The sequence below is a fragment of the Oncorhynchus kisutch genome, linkage group LG13 (genome assembly GCF_002021735.2).
Source record: "Oncorhynchus kisutch isolate 150728-3 linkage group LG13, Okis_V2, whole genome shotgun sequence".
In the NCBI taxonomy this organism is placed as follows: Eukaryota; Metazoa; Chordata; class Actinopteri; order Salmoniformes; family Salmonidae; genus Oncorhynchus; species Oncorhynchus kisutch.
Window position 1 is genome coordinate 30,999,125 of NC_034186.2, and position 19,031 is coordinate 31,018,155.

The following is a 19,031-nucleotide window of genomic DNA, read 5'->3' on the forward strand; positions in this document are numbered from 1 at the left end:
CCAGCGTGCTGTAAACATTCTAAAGTGTGCTTGGTTTTGTTGACATGTTCAGTCTTCAAGCACTGTTGCTCCTACGGTACTAATCTGGTGAGCACCTTTGGAGCAAGGCATTTGATTGGTTTGACGTGTTGCGAGGTTTCGACCTCACTTTAGCTGATTTCTGCTAATGGTTCGCGATAAGGCTATCTTGCTTATAATAACCGCACATTGTTTAACTGCAAGAAGCGCAACACCCTTCAATCGAAACAAACGAAAGCGGCTGCATCTCTCAAAAACCGATCAGAAATTAAATCACGGAATAATTATATTAGAGCAGTAGAACTTCTAAATAGGCTACCTTAACTTCAATTACTTTTCAAGGACCAGAGAGCCTTAGAGGAAAAGTCTGATTTTCAAGGTAGGCAAAATGACTGAACTGCACATCGCAAATATTTAACCAAGACTTTGAACTTTTAAATATCTGGTTTGCATACCCACTCTTGCCAGCATTTACTGGTAAATATAATTTGGAACATATTTACTACCGCTCGCTGTTGGTCTTCGATGAGTTGCTCTACACAACAACCAGCTGTTTATGAGCTGCTATATGTGTGCAGCCGCGCGTATGATAAATAATCGACACAACGAACGAACAGTTTTGGTAATCCGTCTTAAAAAAAAAAAAACACTGGCCCAAGCGGGCCACTGACGGGGATGATTGCCTGGCTCGGAGGGTTCCCGAAACCTCCCTTGTATGTCGAGACCTGACACACAAAGACAGGGGCATTCCCGGGCAGTTGTTGCCTCTTTAGAAATATGGTCAGTTGCACATTACTGTATGAATAAAACATGATAAAAGTGAAGCAAAAACGAACGGGACTAGATACATTTTTTTTTAAATCACCGGCACCCTTGCCACCAATAAAAAATGTGTCATATTGCTAAGTCAAACGGTCACAAATGCAACTGTTTTGGTCGCAGTATCGAACCCTGGTTTGTCACTTTCACTTGAATAATTTAATAAACATTTGTCAATCCAATACAATCATAGTTGTGCTTTGTTTCCCAACTTCACTTCATGCATAGTTTTTTTTTCTTTTTTCTCCATAAACCCACTAGCTACTCATGTCAAGAATGCCCCTTGTGGAAGAGTCGGGACATTATAAGACTTAAAGACTACAGTATTTTTGAGTTTCTAGAGCAATGAAATACCTGTTTACACCCTGTGGATTCATCTCCTGTAGGGATATGACCACACCTCTAGTGAAGAGAGCAGACAAGCACCAGTAGTCTATGTATGCCCCTTGGCCTTGAACTGCACCAGGCTGCAGCTGTTTGAAGAGATCTACACTACAGCAGTGCTTAGCATACAGCTGAAGGCTGCAAACCCACATTCAGGGTGGGATCTGAGAAAAACACCCCAGCCACTTGAATGAAGTGTTGACTTGAAGTGGTGTCCATTAAGGAAGGGGTGTAAAGAGTGGAGGGCTAGTGCAGTGGTCTCTTGAGAACTAGGTCTGTCCCTGTCTATGTGGAGAGGTGTGAGGATCTCTGTGCCTATATGGTAGCACTGTGGAGAGAGGTGTGAGGGTCTTTGACCCCACGAACAGCAATTCCTCTCATTTCTCCTTTCACTGCCGTATAGACCTTCTGGCATGAGGAGAAACACTACTACTGCACTGTAAGGTCAGCAGGGCCTAATGCAATTACACCACAACAGGTCAGGCGATCATGAACTTTGAACCAGTGACTGTGATATCCTGGCAGAGAGAAGAGACTCCATACAAACAGGTCTGTGTGTCAGACAGTTAACAGCAGTCGCTTCAGAATACAATCTAATGTAGGGTATACGTTTTGGCTTTCATCAGTGGTTCCCTCAAGCAAGGCAGAAATCTAACAAAACAATCTCAGAAGTTATCTACTTAATAGTTCTTCTTCTTTTTTTTACTGAATTACTGTCAGTGTTGATATTGTGGAGTATCTCCCCCCCTCAACATTTACATAATGAGCTTCCAGATGTTTGTTTTTTTTGCATATCAAAACAAAGCAATGCAAACAGGCAGGCTGAGGAAAGCTGGGAAACAGACGGTGGCAGGCAGGTAGCTTCAGCCGGTTCCAGTACTTATCACAGGCCATACAGCATTAGGCCACAATGTACTACAGGCTACAGGCAGTTTCATTCACAGTAATCAGCCATGGCTTATGTAACTCTACCTGTACTTATCTCTTCCGAGCACACATGAACACAGAGAATGGCTGGTTTATTAATAACCCCAACCAGGGAAGACAGTGGCAAGGAGCTGCCAGTGCCCTGACAAAGCTTTCTGCACGCCCACTGCACCCAGACACTACCACGGTGCTCCCCAACACTTCGCTCGGCAAACATTCCTCTGGGAAATCTGGAGGGATCTGAGAATCTGTCCAGGCGGCTGATGAAAGCCTTCTCTCTCCGCTCCAAACCTGAGCGCTGTTTGTTAAACTTACACATTAAATACATTAGGAAAAAACCTCTCCCTGCCTCCTAATCAGAGAGAGAGAGCGAGAGAGAGAAAGATGGAGAGAAAGACCTGTTCTTGTTTTATGTAACTTAGTTTGTGGGGATAGATACAGATGGTCTTTGAAAAGGCAGTGTGAAAGAAGCCTTTGAAGAGCTTAGGTGCTCTCTGCTCCGCTCAGTCAAAGCAGAGTTAAAGCCATCTGTCTGCTTCTATGTGTGACCGCAGGCCAAGGTAACTATGCAATACACTCCATGTTATGGGTTCTGGTGGGTTATAGAGACACCAGGAAAGAGATGAGTTGTACAAGGTCTTATTTTATCTGTAAATAAATCAGGTTTGCTCATACAGTACGTAGCCTTGATCTTCAGCCACACATGGTGGGGATTTTACATGAGCCAGAATGTATTACAACATTCATCATCAACATCCACTGTAAAAGTGTAGATGTGTCTATGGAGAGGAAGCCACACACGGATTGATCAGGGTTTTAATATATGTAGTGTGTATGAACGTTTTGCATGCTCTAGTCTGAGTGACTAGGCGTAACTTATAAAAGAAAGCTCTCCAGATCAATTGTATTGTCCTTATTGAGGAGATGTGTATTGACTGACTGCTGTGTGCCTGGGCCCTGCAGAGATGTTGAGAATATTTAACTATTGATCAAAGCCTCTCCGTATTATATTTCCTTCACATTGAGTTTCTGTTCGCATTGAACATCATGATCCGACAACTTTCCCCAAAGGTTAGAGAGAGTGATGCGATATAAAAATGCTTCTCTGCGATATTTGTTCCGATAGAGGGGAAATACACATATCCATTCTGCAGATATCAACAGAAAGAGAGAAGAGAAAGATACTAATATTGACAAAACACTTTGGTTACATGATTGATGTGTTATGCAATGACTGCCAGGCCTGCATCAGTGTGGATGAGCGACTGGCCTACCGTGTGATGTTCTGATTGGTTATAAAGGTCATTGGGGTTATTTATTGATGGACAGCAAAATCTTCATGATCAGGGCAGTGGAAAGAAATGTGGGCTTAGGCTTTGTAATAACATAATTCCCCAGTCCCAACTCATTGTCAAGTCAATGTGAGTTCAGTCCGCCATCCTTGGACTATTTGTAACAGAACATTGTCTTCTCTGACTGTGAACTATGCAAACTGTGACTCAAAGTTCTTTCTGATGATACTGAGCAGGAGACTGACTGCAATATGCATCACGTTGATGGTCTGTGAAAATGAACTAAATCTCCTAATTAGTGGTTTTGAGCACATTTGTCCAAACCAAACCGATTCCTAGATTGGCCTTTGGAGCTTGTGTGCTCACTCTGAGCCACAGTAATGTCTGAAACTGAACAGATGGAGGGGAATTCTGATTTGGAATATCAAATTATGTTGATGATATTGGCGTGTGTGTGTGTAATGATGTTGAAATCAATGCATGATTAACTGTCCTATACATATGAATGGTTAACCACTCAAAAATAAAGGACAAAGGCAAAAATGTTAAACTAATCTCTCTCTCTTCCCCTCTCTCACTCCACACTTACACTTGTGTGAGTCGCAAGAGAGTTTTAATTTACGGTCCATTTCTCTTTATGGCAGTACGTGTGATGTGCCAGCTCTGAGCTCTCGGGCTCCTCTAAAAACCCTCCTTGTTTCTTAATCACCAGCAACTAAAATTTAATTAGAAATTCCTTCAGCAGATCCCCCTGCCTCAGGGGAGGCCTCTCTGGGCCGGGTAGGGCCTGTATGTGCTGGTGGGCCAGGCACTGTGTGTGTGTGTACGTGTGAGTGAGAGGGAGAAAGAGAGAGAAGGAGAAAGAGAACGTGTGCGTGTGCACGCATCTGAGGCAGAAGATTTGCCTGTCTCTCTCTCTGTGGAGTGGTTCTGGCACTGTGAGACATGTAAGGTTATGATCCTGCCTACTGTTCCCTTCAACAGTGTGATTGGGATACAATGGAGAAGAAGAGACTGTTGGCACACCAACAGGATGCGCATTGGGCTTGTGGAGAACATGCTTGGGAAACTGTTTCTGTCTCTTAAGACCAACTGTGTGCAAGCATGGTAATACCATTAACTATTTAGACCTTTTCTTTTTTTAAATACTGCTCCACAGAATGCGTCAGACATTCCATTCCATTTAGGCTATTCAGAGGTTGATTTATTTATGACAGTGGTATGAGACAAGGTTAATGGGAATATCTAGCTGGCTAGTACTGCAGTTATATGAACAGATGTGTTTTCCACTGCCTTTACTTTTTGTGCTGTTGTTTGTGATCCCGAGGGCTGTGTGGAACTGGTCTTGTGGAAACATAGCTGCAAATAAACAGACCTGCTCTAAATTTGATCCTGCTCTGTTGTGTGTGGAGGGCCCCAGTGTCAGGGCTGATTTATTCTGCTTAGGCAAATGAGTGTGGCTTACAATGTGTTGTACTCATTCTGGTTCTTCAGTACACATAACACTGGAGCCTGCCGCAGGCAGACAAAACCTCTGAAATGGATCTAAGAGCTGTGCAATGGAAGTCATGCTGCATGTTTTGGCATCATGGTTTAATCTCTTTTTGTGCCTGTGCTCGGGTTGTGTGTAGGGTGTGTATGACTCAGATGAACATACGTTTATGTATATATGTGTGTGTGCATATTTGTGTGTGTTATCATGTTTAGGCCAATGCATGTGTGCTGTGCTGGCTAGAGGGTTAGAGTGTGTGTGTGTGTGTGTGTGTGTGTGTGTGTGTGTGTGTGTGTGTGTGTGTGTGTGTGTGTGTGTGTGTGTGTGTGTGTGTGTGTGTGTGTGTGTGTGTGTGTGTGTGTGTGCGCATGCATAGGTTTGTATGCATATAAATGAAAAGGCTCCCCATGGATACCTGTGACCTGGTCCACCAGGATGCGGGAGGTGATGATGCGTCCGTACTGGGAGAAGAGCTGCTCCAGGTCCTTCTGGGTCATGGTCTTTGGCAGACCACTCACATACAGGTTAGCGTCTCGGATGGAGGCTGAGCTGGGACGTGCATATGACACCTTAGGAGATAGGTAAGAGATAAAAATGACTGGAGCATCTATGAGAACATTTTGAGCGTAGAGCATTGGTTTGTATTTTTTCCAGGGCATTGGCAGAGATGTTGGTGCAAGTTGTTTTTAATGACCTGAATCACAGGGCTTCACCTTACTGAGCTTGTTTTAATTAGCACATAACTTGCGTTACAGCAGATTCCATCTAAAAGCCACTTACACATTAGCCTAGCAGACCCCATGCAGAAGAGATGTGAGGAAGTTAGGTTGGCACCAATTTATCTTCCGTTTTATTTGTTGTATAACATTCATATTTGTGTACTGTAGCAAAAGGCTCACACATCGAACCCTCATCAACCCTCATCATTAATATGGAAGTATTGGACAAAAATATATCGCTCTTGTTAATTCTTACATAAAAACAAATGCACTCACACATACAGTAGATGGGAGAGAAGGTGTATTTACAGCCTGTAGAATGAGGGTGGGAGAGAGAGAGAAAGAGACGAAAAGAGGTCGTTTGGAAATCCTATTTTGGTGGGGGGGGGGCTGTATGGGGATGGATTGTACTAACTATAACTATGCAACCTAAATGAGGTGGGTGCCTTCTCTCACAGACCCCTCCACAGTTCTGTAACACCCTCTCTTCAGTGTGCCACACTCACCAGCACCTTGGACAGCGCCTCTCTCTCACACACTCGGAGTCCCTCACACTCCCACTCTCACACAGACTGTCGATGCTTGGCTGTCATCTCTCCTGTTAGCCTGGGTCACAGCTCTCATTCTGTCAGAGCACACACTCACCTCCCTCAGTCTAATTTAGATGCTACCATTTCCTTAACTCTTATTTTAAAAGGTCATATAAACTGTAGTATTACACTATATTGGAAGCTACTATTTGAAGGCTGTTCTGTTTGTCATTGACAGGGTGTTCTTCATGATCTTTAACTGGCAAATTAGACCTTGATATTGCAGTCGTGCCATGTTTGCTCTCTCCTGAAACAGTTCCTGTCCTTTGTTGAATGCTGCTCTAATTTCTAGATTGCGATCTGGTTTTACTTTTTCAAAATGTGAGTTTAATCCTGTTACCATTGCTGACTGGATAACCTTTTCCATCCAGGGTATTCATTCAAAGACATAAACCATTAAACACTGGCTCCTGAGTGGCGCAGCGGTTTAAGGCACTGCATCTCAGTGCTAGTGGTGTCACTACAGACCCTGGTTCAATTCCAGGTGGGTGTGATTGGGAGTTCCATAGGGAGTGATTGTCCCATAGGGTGGCACACAATTGGCCCAGCGTCGTCCAGTTTAGGGTTTGGCCAGGGTAGGCCATCATTTTCTAAGGCTGGCCATGCTTTCCACCTGGCTACCCCTACCCCGATCAACAGCCCTCCATCCCCACAGCAACTCGCTCAAGCCTCCCCCATTTCTACTTCACCCAAATCCAGATAGATGATGTTCTGAAAGAGCTACAAAATCTGTACCCCTACACATCAGCCGGGCTAGAGAATCTGGACCCTCTCTTTCTAAAATGATCTGCCAAAATTGTTGCAACCCCTATTACTAGCCTGTTCAACTTCTCTTTGTATCATCTGAGATTCCCATAGATTGGAAATCTGCCTCATCCCCCTCTTCAAAGGGGGAGACACTCTAGACCCAAACTGCTACAGACCTATATCTATCCTACACTACCTTTCTAGGATCTTCGAAAGCCAAGTTAACAAATAGATTACCGACCATTTCGAATCCCACCGTACCTCCGCTATGCAATCTGGTTTCAGAGCTGGTTATGGGTGCACCTCAGCCATGGGTGCACCTCAGCCACATTACTGTGCAGCCGTATTCATAGACCTGGCCAAGGCTTTCGGCTCTGTCAATCACCACATTCTCATCGGCAGACTCAACAGCCTTGGTTTCTCAAATGATTCAGTGTCAAATCGGAGGGCCTGTTGTCCGGACCTCTGGCAGTCTCTATGGGGGTGCCACAATTCTCAGGCCGACTCTCTTCTCTGTATATATCAATGATGTCACTCCTTGCTGCTGGCGATTCTCTGATCCACCTCTACGCAGACAACACCATTCTGTATACCTCTGGCCCTTCTTTGGACACTGTGTTAACTAACCTCCAGACGAGCTTCAATGCCATACAACGCTTCTTCCGTGGCCTCCAACTGCTCTTAAATGCAAGTAAAACTAAATGCATGCTCTTCAACCGATCGCTGCCGCACCTGCCCGCCCATCCAGCATCACTACTCTGACTTAGAATATGTGGACAACCACAAATACCTAGGTGTCTGGTTAGACTGTAAACTCTCCTTCCAGAATCACATTAAGCATCTCCAATTCAAAATTAAATTAAGAATCGGCTTCCTATTTCGCAACAAAGCATCCTGCCAAACATACCCTCGTAAAACTGACCATCCTACCGATCTTTGACTTCGGCGATGTCATTTACAAAATAGCCTCCAACACCCTACTCAACAAATTGAATGCAGTCTATCGCAGTGCCATTCATTTTGTCACCAAGTCTCTGCTAGGTAAAGCCCCGCCTTATCTCAGCTCAATGGTCACCATAGCAGCACCCACCCGTAGCACGCGCTCCAGCAGGTATATCTCACTGGTCACCCCCAAAGCCAATTCCTCCTTTGGCCGCCCCTCCTTCCAGTTCTCTGCTGCCAATGACTGGAACAAACTGCAAAAATCACTGAAGCTGGAGACTCACATCTCCCTCACTAACTTGAAGCACCAGCTGCCAGAGCAGCTCACAGATCACTGCACCTGTACATAGCCCATCTGTAGCCCATCCAACTACCTCATCCCCATACTGTATTTATTTATTTATTTATCTTGCTCCTTTGCACCCCAGTATCTCTACTTGCACATTCATCTTCTGCACATCTACAATTCCAGTGTTGAATTGCTAAATTGTAATTACTTCGCCCCCATGGCCTATTTATTGCCTTACCTCTCTTATCCTACCTCCTTTGCACATGCTGTATATAGATTTTTCTACTGTATTATTGATTGTATGATTGTTTATTCCATTTGTAATTCTGTGTTGTTGTATGTGCCGAACTGCTTTGCTTTATCTTGGCCAGGTCGCAGTTGCAAATGAGAACTTGTTCTCAACTAGCCTACCTGGTTAAATAAAGGTGAAAAAAAAATGTGTAAACAAGAATTTGTTCTTAACTGACTTGCCTGGTTAAAAAATGTACTTGTGCAAATAAAAACATCTCGGCATAATCACAAAAAATCCTATTTAACTCTGAAGGCAAAAGCATTGGCAGTTAGCTTCCCCTGTGGCCCTCGTCTTTCAAACCTTCCTTCCTTCTTTCCCCTTTGGTTCTATCACTTTCTCTCCTTCTCTCCCTGTCAGCCCACCCCAGATGTCTTATCCATCAACACCTCCAATGGCTGTAACAAGTAAGTGTGTGTGTGTGTGTCTGTGTGTGTGTGTGTGTCTGTATGTGTGTGTGTGTGTGTGAAGAGAGACTGTGTAGCCCTGCTCTTCTCACCTCCAGCGGGCTCCTTCCTCTCACACCTCCACAGGGTAGCAGCAGCAGAGTTGTGCTGAGAAACTCTGAGGTGTCATGGAGGAGGAAACCACACGCTTTATAAGACAGAAACATACCCCAGAAAGACACCACCTGTGTGTGAAACTCTGTGGCGAACCGAGCCGCTCCTTTTTGTTTATACCCTACAGTGAGGGAGCACTGAGGGTACTAGTGTTATGGGGGTACTAGAAGGGAAACGTGTGTATGGAATAGGGAGTGATGTGTCTGTGAGTATTATGTGTACACACATACGGATGGATATTCCCATAGGCTTACTGTACACGATCGCCTACATATTAACTACAGTATTGTACTGCATAAAAAACACACGTTTCATCAGCTGAGGCTTAGTGTGAAACTGGAAAGTCATATCAAAGACACTAAGCTCTTCATGTCAAGTGTCTTCCCGAAAAGAGGGCTCTAAATGTTTCCTCTGCACATCGACATATGAACTGTAGTTCAGTGACACCACAAGCAGCTCTCTCTTCTCTCCCACCAGAGAGCCTCACACTGGGCTGCAAGACAGAGCTGTCTGCTGCTATTAGGGAGTCTGTCTTCATTTTCATGGCTGCTTAAGATAACCTCTGGTGCAGAAAGAAAGGCCTGTGGCACTGCATGGATATTTTAAGTTGATAATGACCTTGAACACACTTATTAGAAGTTGTAAAAGGGGCATTTTCTTCAGTGCTGCTAAAAGGCCTTATTGATATGGGTAGCACAGTCTAAATAATGAGTTTCGCACAATGGCAAGAATGAAAAGAGCAAAACTCAAATCGAAGGGAGAGACAGACAAAAGGGCTGGCCTAAATCTCTCATGCAGAGAGGGAATCTGCTGCTATCACTGAGAGCTAGGGTGAAGTCGAAGATGCTGCTCCGTCTGACTGGATAAGATGGACAGACAGAGGAAGCTGAACGATGTGGAACGCTGTGTGTGTATTTGTAAGCGAGAGAGATAGGGGAGGACAGTGCGTGTGGGGGGGGGGGGGGGGGGGGGGGGCATCGCTCACTGGTGTACTTGCTCTTTGGACTGTGTGCTCCAGGATGATGGACACGGAAGATCGCTCCTGTTTTATTACACACAAGCTGTGGGAGGAATAGGCTGTGCAAGAGCTGAGGAAGCGAGGAGTGTGTGTGTAGCTCTGAATATGCTATGGGTTTTGACAGCGTCAATGAGAAACAGCAGTAGGCCCTTCTCTCTAGCCCAAGGGGACAGGCCATGGCACGCTGGTGATTCCTAAGTGGGCTGCTTCCTAAAGACAAGCCTGATGCGTGGGGACTTGGGAGGACTGGGGAGCGTCACTGCTATAGTAGCCTGGGTTGGGGGCCTGGGTGCTAGCTTGGCCCTCTGGTTTTCCATCTCAGCAGACTTCATTAGTGAGGGAGAGTGGCAGCGGGAATCTACAGACACGGACCCAGTGACTCATCCTAACGCCTGTCAGCTACGCTCAGTGGGTGAGACCTGCGCTAGAGTAACTGTGGGTCATACTGACTGTCACACTCTGACACGCACAGACATACACAGCGAGCTCTGGCTGTCTCCCCACGCCCTTGCCTCTCAAGAGCCCACTTCAAAGCACTGTGCTGGATTGAAAACAGGCTGGGCTGTGTTGATCTGGTGTGGCTGTTTCCCTTTACAATATTGACCTGTCATGTTCAGGGCTGTCGAGGGATTGGGGATTGTGTATGAGCTTTTCCCATTCAGCTCGGCAGGGTAATCTGATCTGATTAGATTTAGAAATATGTTACTGAAAGGGCTTGGATTATGGTAGCAGAGCAGATTACAGTATGGCTTAAAGCGAACAGCATAACGGAGCCATATGAGGGGATAGCGATCATAATCCTGCTCAACAAGTAAAGACAAACGACTGGATATTGAGTATACTAATAAAACTACACTACTTATGAAATTATACTTTTCCCTTCATCTATATTTGACTTCCCAACCTTTAATAAAATGTAATATTAATTTGCGTCCTCTATTTAACTTTGGCAGCATGTAATAAATGTTTTTTCCCTACTGTCTGAAAATCTTTCTAGTTTCACCTTTACATTTTGACATTTTAGAACTGAATTAGCATATCAGTTATACCTCACGGCTTTTTATGCTCTTTGATTCAGCTACTCTTTCTCTCTCTCTCTCTCTCTGCATGTATTTAAATGAGTATGAATCTCCTCTCTAGCTTATCAGAAGCCTCAGTCACTGCCCAACATTCCTAAAACCTACATGGGCACTGAAGCAGTGCGTTCCTAATCACATGGCCGCTGGGTGAATTGATATTCAGGGTACAGAACAGTTTTTACCAATCTGACTTACCTTGATAGTTTTGGTTTGAAGTCTGAGTCCGTTTAATGTGTTAATGGCTTTCTCTGCATCCTTTGGGTCTATGTAGTTGACGAACCCATAGCCCAGACTCTGTCCTGTAAAACAGAAAGAGCATTTTGACAATACAGAATTCTACCCAGTACATTCAGAATTGGTACAGATACATTCTAAGTCCAAGTAATGTCTTCACAACTGAAAGTGAAAAAATGTCATTGTTTTTGAAAAACGTCTGACATTGTCATTAATACCAGATTTGTTTTGATTGAACATTTTCCTGACATCTCTGGATATTTATTTCAGGCAGAGTCGGCTTTGATGAGCTCGTTGACTTTCAACAAACGCCCAAAGCTATTGTGGCTGTGTGATAGTAAAATAAACAAACTTGCTACACAAGTGCCTGGCAAGTCCAAGTTGAGCAACGTACTTATAGCCATTAATGGAACCAGACAGCAGTAAGTCCACAGTGGAAAAGACAAAGTGAATCTCAAATGTAATACAGCGCTGCTCTAGCACCAAGTAAATAGCATCCAAGGCAAGCTGCAGCTTTGGGCCAAAGGGAGCTGTATTTCTCACATCAAACACGATGCTTCTCCCTCACTTTCAGTGGATTACCCTGGATTATCATTTCTCCATTGTTCATTAAAAACCTCCTGTCCGGGAGAGAATCTCTGTGGTTCACAGCTATTTTTACCCTTCATCTCGCTGACACTGATCTGACAGCACCCCTCGGAAAGTTTGGACACTAAAATAGAACTATGCCATTAACGCAAAAATATCCGTGGGCCTGTGGATATGTATTCAATATCAAAGTGCCTTCGCAAAGACATCTCTTCTCATACTCCTCAATGTGGGTTGCCGATAATTAGCCAACTGCAGAGCGGCTCCCCCCTCTCTGTCACCTTCCTCCTCCCCCTTCCACTGCTTCACAAGGAGAACTTGAGGCTCGACAAGCATAGCTTACAAAAGGTTAGCTGAAATGAAGTGTGCTTCCGAAGCGCACTCATGCAGAGGCGCCTGGATGTGCTGGGTTGCGATTAATGATACAGTTACATTGCACTTGGGCAGGCAGGCAGGCAGGTAGGCAGGCAGGAGCTGTGTGTGAAGAGAGTCTCAGGTGCTCATCCCTCCTCTGCATGCTCACCCTGGCCCTCAGCGCTCAGCTCTGAGAGGCCATCAGGGCCCCTACACTGTCATGTCCGCTGTGCCAAGCACCTCTCTAAAGTACCTGTGTGCTTGTATATGTTTGTAGGCACATGTGCCGTATACATACTATAAACACGTGTCCGTGTGTGAATGGATTCCAAATGAACACAAGGACCTGTCTCGGTTTGTGATCCCTCACTCCCTCCAATTCTGGTGCAGTCTACACCAGTGTGTCTTTGGGAGTTGGCACCAGTCCCTGTGCCCACCTTTGCAAGGCTGGATGGGAGATCTGGGTGTGCCCCTCCTCCCACCCCCTGGCACCACTCCCTAGGTGAGTGGAGAAATGGGGTGAGGCAGCTGCTTTCAGCACGAGGCAGCTCCAAGAGGGGATTCCACCCACCAGTAACAGAGTAGCCCACAGCAGGGGTCCATGGGCTGACTGCTTCCCGGAGACACAACGCCAACGCACAGAAACATACACTCATACTGCATGTAAAACTTTTTTTTTTTGCAAACTATGGACCGCTGATGTGAATATAGCACTAAAACGTACACAGTAAATAGAAAGTGTACACACACACACACACCCTGACAAGGTCAAAAAGTGGTAGTGCGCAGACTGTGGGCCAACATTGGCAGGCAAACTTGTCTTGGCCTTTCACAACAACGACTTGCTCTGCACGCACGCACGCAGCCCAGCAGGTTCAACCCAGCACGATGCCTGACTGAAATAAATACACAGGCCTAGCACAGCACGGTTCAGAACAGCACAGCTCAGCACGACGCAGCACAACATGCCTCAACGCTGTTCTACACAGCACAGCAAAGCTACTACTACAGTACATAGCTGTCCAGGAGAGTGCAGGTGCTTTAGCACAAAAATGTTTTCGCTTTTTGTATAAAGCTGGTTGTTTACTGGTTGTTTACTGTGTTATATATAGGAATCTAGATCCACGTGTCACTAGAAAGGCTGAGTGCCATTTTGAAGGATTGTACAAATGCCATTAAGCATAATTATAGACAAACATCTGGGAAAAAAGGCATCCCAGGAAGCTGAAAATGCCATTAAGATAGCATAATAAATACCCTCTAATGGAAGAGCAAACAGGAAATGATCCCTATGCCGTTTAATTTGTCTAATGGATACATTAACTTACACATTTTAATTGTCAATTAAAACCCCAAACCAAAATGATGCATTGCAGTTTTAATGAGCTTTTAATGAGGATAGATCTTCATTTTCCATGACTTTCAGCTCCTAACAACAGCAATCCCATCCCATCCCCAAATCTGGAGGCGTTTGAACAACATGTACAAACTAAAAAGACAATGCTTAACATCAGTTAAAAGGGATATTCTTCATAAATAAACAGCTTAGTAATGTTAGTAGTGGGATCGTGCTGAGCTCCTTCATTAGGATGAGTTGAGCTAAAAGCACAGGGCCAATAGTTGTGTGTGACAGTGGATCCCCCCTCTTTGTGATCCAGAGTGGTGCGTTGGTTCGTAGCAGACGTGCGCAGGGATAATTGAGCTCATTAGTTGTGACATTAACACAGCAGTGCCATAATGCTTCATAACAGCTGTCCCGTTTTAGCCCTAACCACTACTGATGAGAGAGCGGGCCGGGGTAATTGAGACCACCTCACCAGGTCTTCACCGCTCCCCGTACAGTCAAAAAATAAATACGAGGGGGAAATAGGCAGTGCACCAAATGTTTTTCCTTGGCAAATCACTGCTATTTCCAGTGAGTGGCTCCTCTCGGTGGTGCTACAGTATGACTAAGTCATTATTTGTTTCCTGAAGAGCAGCAGGTTGCGGAATGTGTGAGATGATAAAATGAGTGTGTTTCCAGCGGGTGTTCTGCCTCTCCCGATGTGGTGACTTGCACAGAGAACCACAGACACACACACCGTGTGGAAAGAGAGTTGCTGGGGCCTCCTCTGTCATGGCTTCCATACACTTATGGTCTTCCTTCCTTCCTATTGTTTTGTATTGTTAGATATTACTGCACTGTTGGAGTTTCGCTACACCCGTGATAACATCTGGAAAATATGTGTACTCGACCAATAAAATTGTACGTATTACCTTTAGGTACCCTGTAGATAGTTACATTCCATTTATTAACATGCATGTCTGTAAAAAAGTGAAAATAGCTTCAATCTGTCATATAAGATGCCATGGGATGAGAGAGAAGAGGGGGAAAGTGCACTGTGCACAGGATGACAGTGCTATGAAAAGCTGACAGTAACATACCTTGATAGCACCAGGTTCCTGAGGTAGAAACAGGCATATTGGTTTGGTCAGTCTTAAATTTAGCCACATTTAAGATTTGGAGGAGGAAAGAAAACATTCCAGTTTGTCAAAACAGATGTGTATCATCGTGTTGGTTCCCTGACATTTTACCCTTGCTGCAACAGCAACTTGGGAATTATTTTTGACGGACCAGCACTCTACAAAATATTTGTAGTCACCAACTTAAATTCCGACAAATACACATATACAAACTTCTAGAAGTTCCCAGTTCAGTATTATGTTGTTAATGTTCAAGAAGTTAGGTTTTGTTTGCTAATCTCCTGAAGAAAGTAGAATGACCTAATGTGCAGTTTTATGATATGATTGAATATACATTTATAATTCACACTTTAAATCTACATAAACCACTTAGCTGCGGTAAGTGCTTCTAGTACGAAAAACTGACAGAGGCTCAGTTCATTCTAACTAGCTGTTAATAGCAAAAGTAATTTGATTACAGCAAACGTGGACTCAGAGCTATTAAGGGCATTTTGTATGCCACTATTTACCATTTGCATTTTTGGCCATATTTCATTTTTATACCTACAGCAATGGCATAACACTGAACAATTGACAAACATTAGGTCATAATATAAACATTTGACTATAATGGCATTCAAACACTAATACAGCCTTACTATAGCTATGTGCTTACATTAGTGTGACTAAATTGCTGACCAAATAAACATTCCACGCTTACACTGCCTCCGCTCAGATGTCTGTTCTCTAGGGTTGCCAAGGTAGCAGCAACTGTAATATGCAGGAGTCTCCCACCCACCCCCAGTCCCTCCTCCCAATCGGTGGCTGCTGCCTGAGGCGAGTTGGATGGAAGCTCAAAATGTGTAGGATGTCTGGGAGGATAGCAGAGTAGCGGGAGAGAGGACCCCTGTGAATCTGGGACACCCCAGCTCCATGACGTCAGGCCCTGGATATGACAACAGTGGCAGCAGCAGCTAGAGCCGGAGGAGTGCGATGGTCCTCCAGATCTGGGGACTGCCTGACTGGCCCACTCTCCCTCTCCCATGTATGGGCCACTCAAGCAGCACAGGGAGTGGGGGGAGAAGAAAGGAGACAGCCAGGGTGTTTTATGCCTGGGATTCTAAAAATGTATTGTGAACACACATTTAAGTTTTGGAGTTTTTGAGAGGCACTTATGGGCCTGGCTGGTCTGTAATGCCTGGCTTAAGAGAAGACATCAGATGTCTGTTCATCTCGTCCCATACCAGGTATATTAATGCCTTCTTTAACCTTCTATGATTTCTGTCTTACAGTATATGCATGTATTCTGGATTTAACAAATGATAGCGATTTGAAATGAAGTCAATAGGTATCTGCTAGTATGTCTAAGGTGGTGCAGAGTTTGTTTTCTATCTTTCACTTTGGTCCAATTTAAAAGCTACTAGCCTCATTGTCATACTAAGTATTTTATATCATACTGTTTTTATCATCAACGTTCTACGGAGGAAGCTATTTTATGCATGCTTGCATCATATTAATTGTTATATGAACCAGTGAGATTCATGTGAACCGGAGGAGGGTGAATACACACTGTGTTCCACTCTGCAAAGCACTGACATTCATTCCTGATGCTCACCACTATGGAACGTTTGATTGCGCAAGAGCTTGGTAAACAAACGGTTCCAGCAACAAACCATGCATTGGAAGTAAATAAAACGCATTGGCTTTGACTGTGAATCCTTTGAATGTACAGGTAACTGCCAAACAACAAAAAAACTAATGATGGAACCCCACGAGCTTAGAAAAACTTCAATCCACCTAGATTCTACAAGTGTCTGGAACTCTACTGGAGGAATGCGACACCATTCTTCTTTGAGAAATTCCATAATTTGGTGTTAGGTTGATGGTGGTGGAAAAACGCTGTCTCAGGCACTGCTCCAGAAACTCCCATAAGCAGCTACTCTTCCTGGGGTCCAGCAAAATTAAGGCAGTTTATACAATTTTAAAACATGACAATACATTCACAGATTTCACAACACACTGTGTGCCCTCAGGCCCCTACTCCACCACTACCACATATCTACATTACTAAATCTATGTGTGTGTGTATGCATGCATGTGCCTGTTGACTTGGGGACTGTGAAGAGACCTCTTGTGGCAGGTCTTGTGGTGTATGCATGGGTGTCCAAGCTGTGTGCCAGTAGTTTAGACAGACATCTCGGTGCATTCAACATGTCAATACCTCTCATAAATAAAAGTAGTGATGAAGTCACTCCTCCACTTTCAGCCAGGAGAGATTGACATGCATATTATTAATATTAGCTCTCTGTGTACATCCAAGGGCCAGTCGTGCTGCCCTGTTCTGAGCCAATTGCAATTTTCCTAAGTCATATTTTGTGGCACCTGACCACACCACTGAACAGTAGTCAAGGTGCGACAAAACTAGGGCCTGTAGGACCTGCCTTGTTGATATTGTTGTTAAGAAGGCAGAGCATCGCTTTATTATAGACAGACTTCTCCCCATCTTAGCTACTACTGCATCAATATGTTTTGACCATGACAGTTTACAATCTGGTGTTACTTCAAGAAATTTAGTCATCTCAACTTGCTCAATTTCCACATTATTTATTACAATATTTAGTTGAGGTTTAGGGTTTAGTGCGTGTTTTGTTACAAATACAATGCTTTTAGTTTTAGAAATATTTAGGGCTAACTTATTCCTTGCCACCCACTCTGAAACGAACTGCAGCTCTTTGTTGACTGTTGCAGTCATTTCAGTCGCTGTAGTAGCTGAAGTGTATAGTATCGAGTCATCCGCATACATAGAAACGCTGGCTTTAGTCAAAGTCATGGCATGTTGTTAGTAAAAACTGAAAAAAGCAAGGGACCTAAACAGCTACCCTGGGGAATTCCTGATTCTAACTGGATTATATTTGAGAGGCTTCCATTAAAGAACACCCTCTGTGTTCTGTTAGACAAGTAACTCTTTATCCACATTATAGCAGGGGTTGTAAAGCCATAACACATATGTTTTTCCAGCAGCAGACTATGATCGATAATGTCAAAGCTGCACTGAAGTCTAACAAGACAGCCCCCACAATCATTTTATCATCAATGTCTCTCAGCCAATCATCAGTCATTTGTGTAAGTGCAGTGCTTGTTGAGTGTCCTTCCCTATAAGCATGCTGAAATACTGTCAATTTGTTCACTGTAAAATAGCATTGCATCTGGTCAAACACAATCTGTTATTGGCTATTTGAGCCAGTAAAGGGGGCTTTACTATTCTTGGGTAGCAGAATGACTTTAGCTTCCCTGGTTATAAATACAAATGCATTCATTTTCCTAAAGAAATGCAGCCTAGTGCACAAAATTATCCAGAAAAATGGGCAACTGACAATGATCCAATTCCTGCCTTGGTGTCGCCTGATCAGTCATTTTCATTCTCTGTATGCTGATGACCAGAATCACTAAAACTTTCCTAATGTATTCCATTAAAAGTTAAAAGTCATTCAATATGTTACCAGGTCCACAAGAATATCACTAGCTCTCCCCAAGGGTGTATGTGCGAGTGTAGCATTTCGCTACATCTGCTAACCATGTGTATGTGACAAATAAAATTTGATTTGATTTGATGTTTATGTTATTAGAGGCAGACAGAGACGGTGATGCTTCAGGTCTGGCTGAAGATGTTTGCATTTTTACTGAGGATTAGGATTTTAATACCGTCTTCATAGAGATACACACAAGTCTGTTGGAGAACCTTCTGTTTTAGTCAACACCTCAAACACCCTGTTCTTCACTCCCTTCCCACTGAAAAGTGGGACCTGCTGCCACACAATACAACTCACTTTGTGTCTCTCTTTAGTTTTGTCTTCAGCCTGAGAGAAAGTTGAGAGGGTGATGTGCCAGAGTCAGTAAGGGCATGTGTGGGCTCTAGCGATGTGCGTGTAAGTTTGCCTTAAATAAAAGATTAACCTGTAGGTCCCTGGTGTATTACATGCGCAGCAAGAACGGCGTGGGGAGCAGGGTAAACAATCTGAGGTGGCACTTCACTGAGCTGGAGCGGGCCTGACAGACGAGCTCAGAGTGGCCGGGTGGGCTTGTACCTCACGCCGCTCTCGCTTCATCAAAGCTGACAGCACCCGGTCCAGAGAAAAGAGAAGTCTGTCTCTTACAACGCTCGGGCTTAGGTAGCTCTCATCACCTTGTCATCACAGACATCCTCCTTCCCTTTGAACTGCAGTGTAAAGGAATTTCACATTCTGTACT

General features: G+C 44.2%; 1 protein-coding gene across 13 annotated transcripts in view; it reads right to left on the reverse strand.

Moving 5' to 3' along the window:
• The window catches only part of elavl4 (ELAV like neuron-specific RNA binding protein 4), a 70,666-nt gene that overhangs the window by 13,578 nt on the left and 38,057 nt on the right, over positions 1–19,031 (reverse strand). For all 13 annotated transcript variants that reach the window (XM_031786007.1, XM_031786003.1, XM_020499119.2 and 10 more), the window contains 2 exons: positions 11,361–11,464; positions 5,348–5,501 (listed from right to left, as the gene is read on the reverse strand). In XM_031786007.1, the coding sequence (XP_031641867.1) occupies positions 5,348–5,501; positions 11,361–11,464 (258 nt within the window). The remainder of the gene's footprint in view (positions 1–5,347; positions 5,502–11,360; positions 11,465–19,031) is intronic.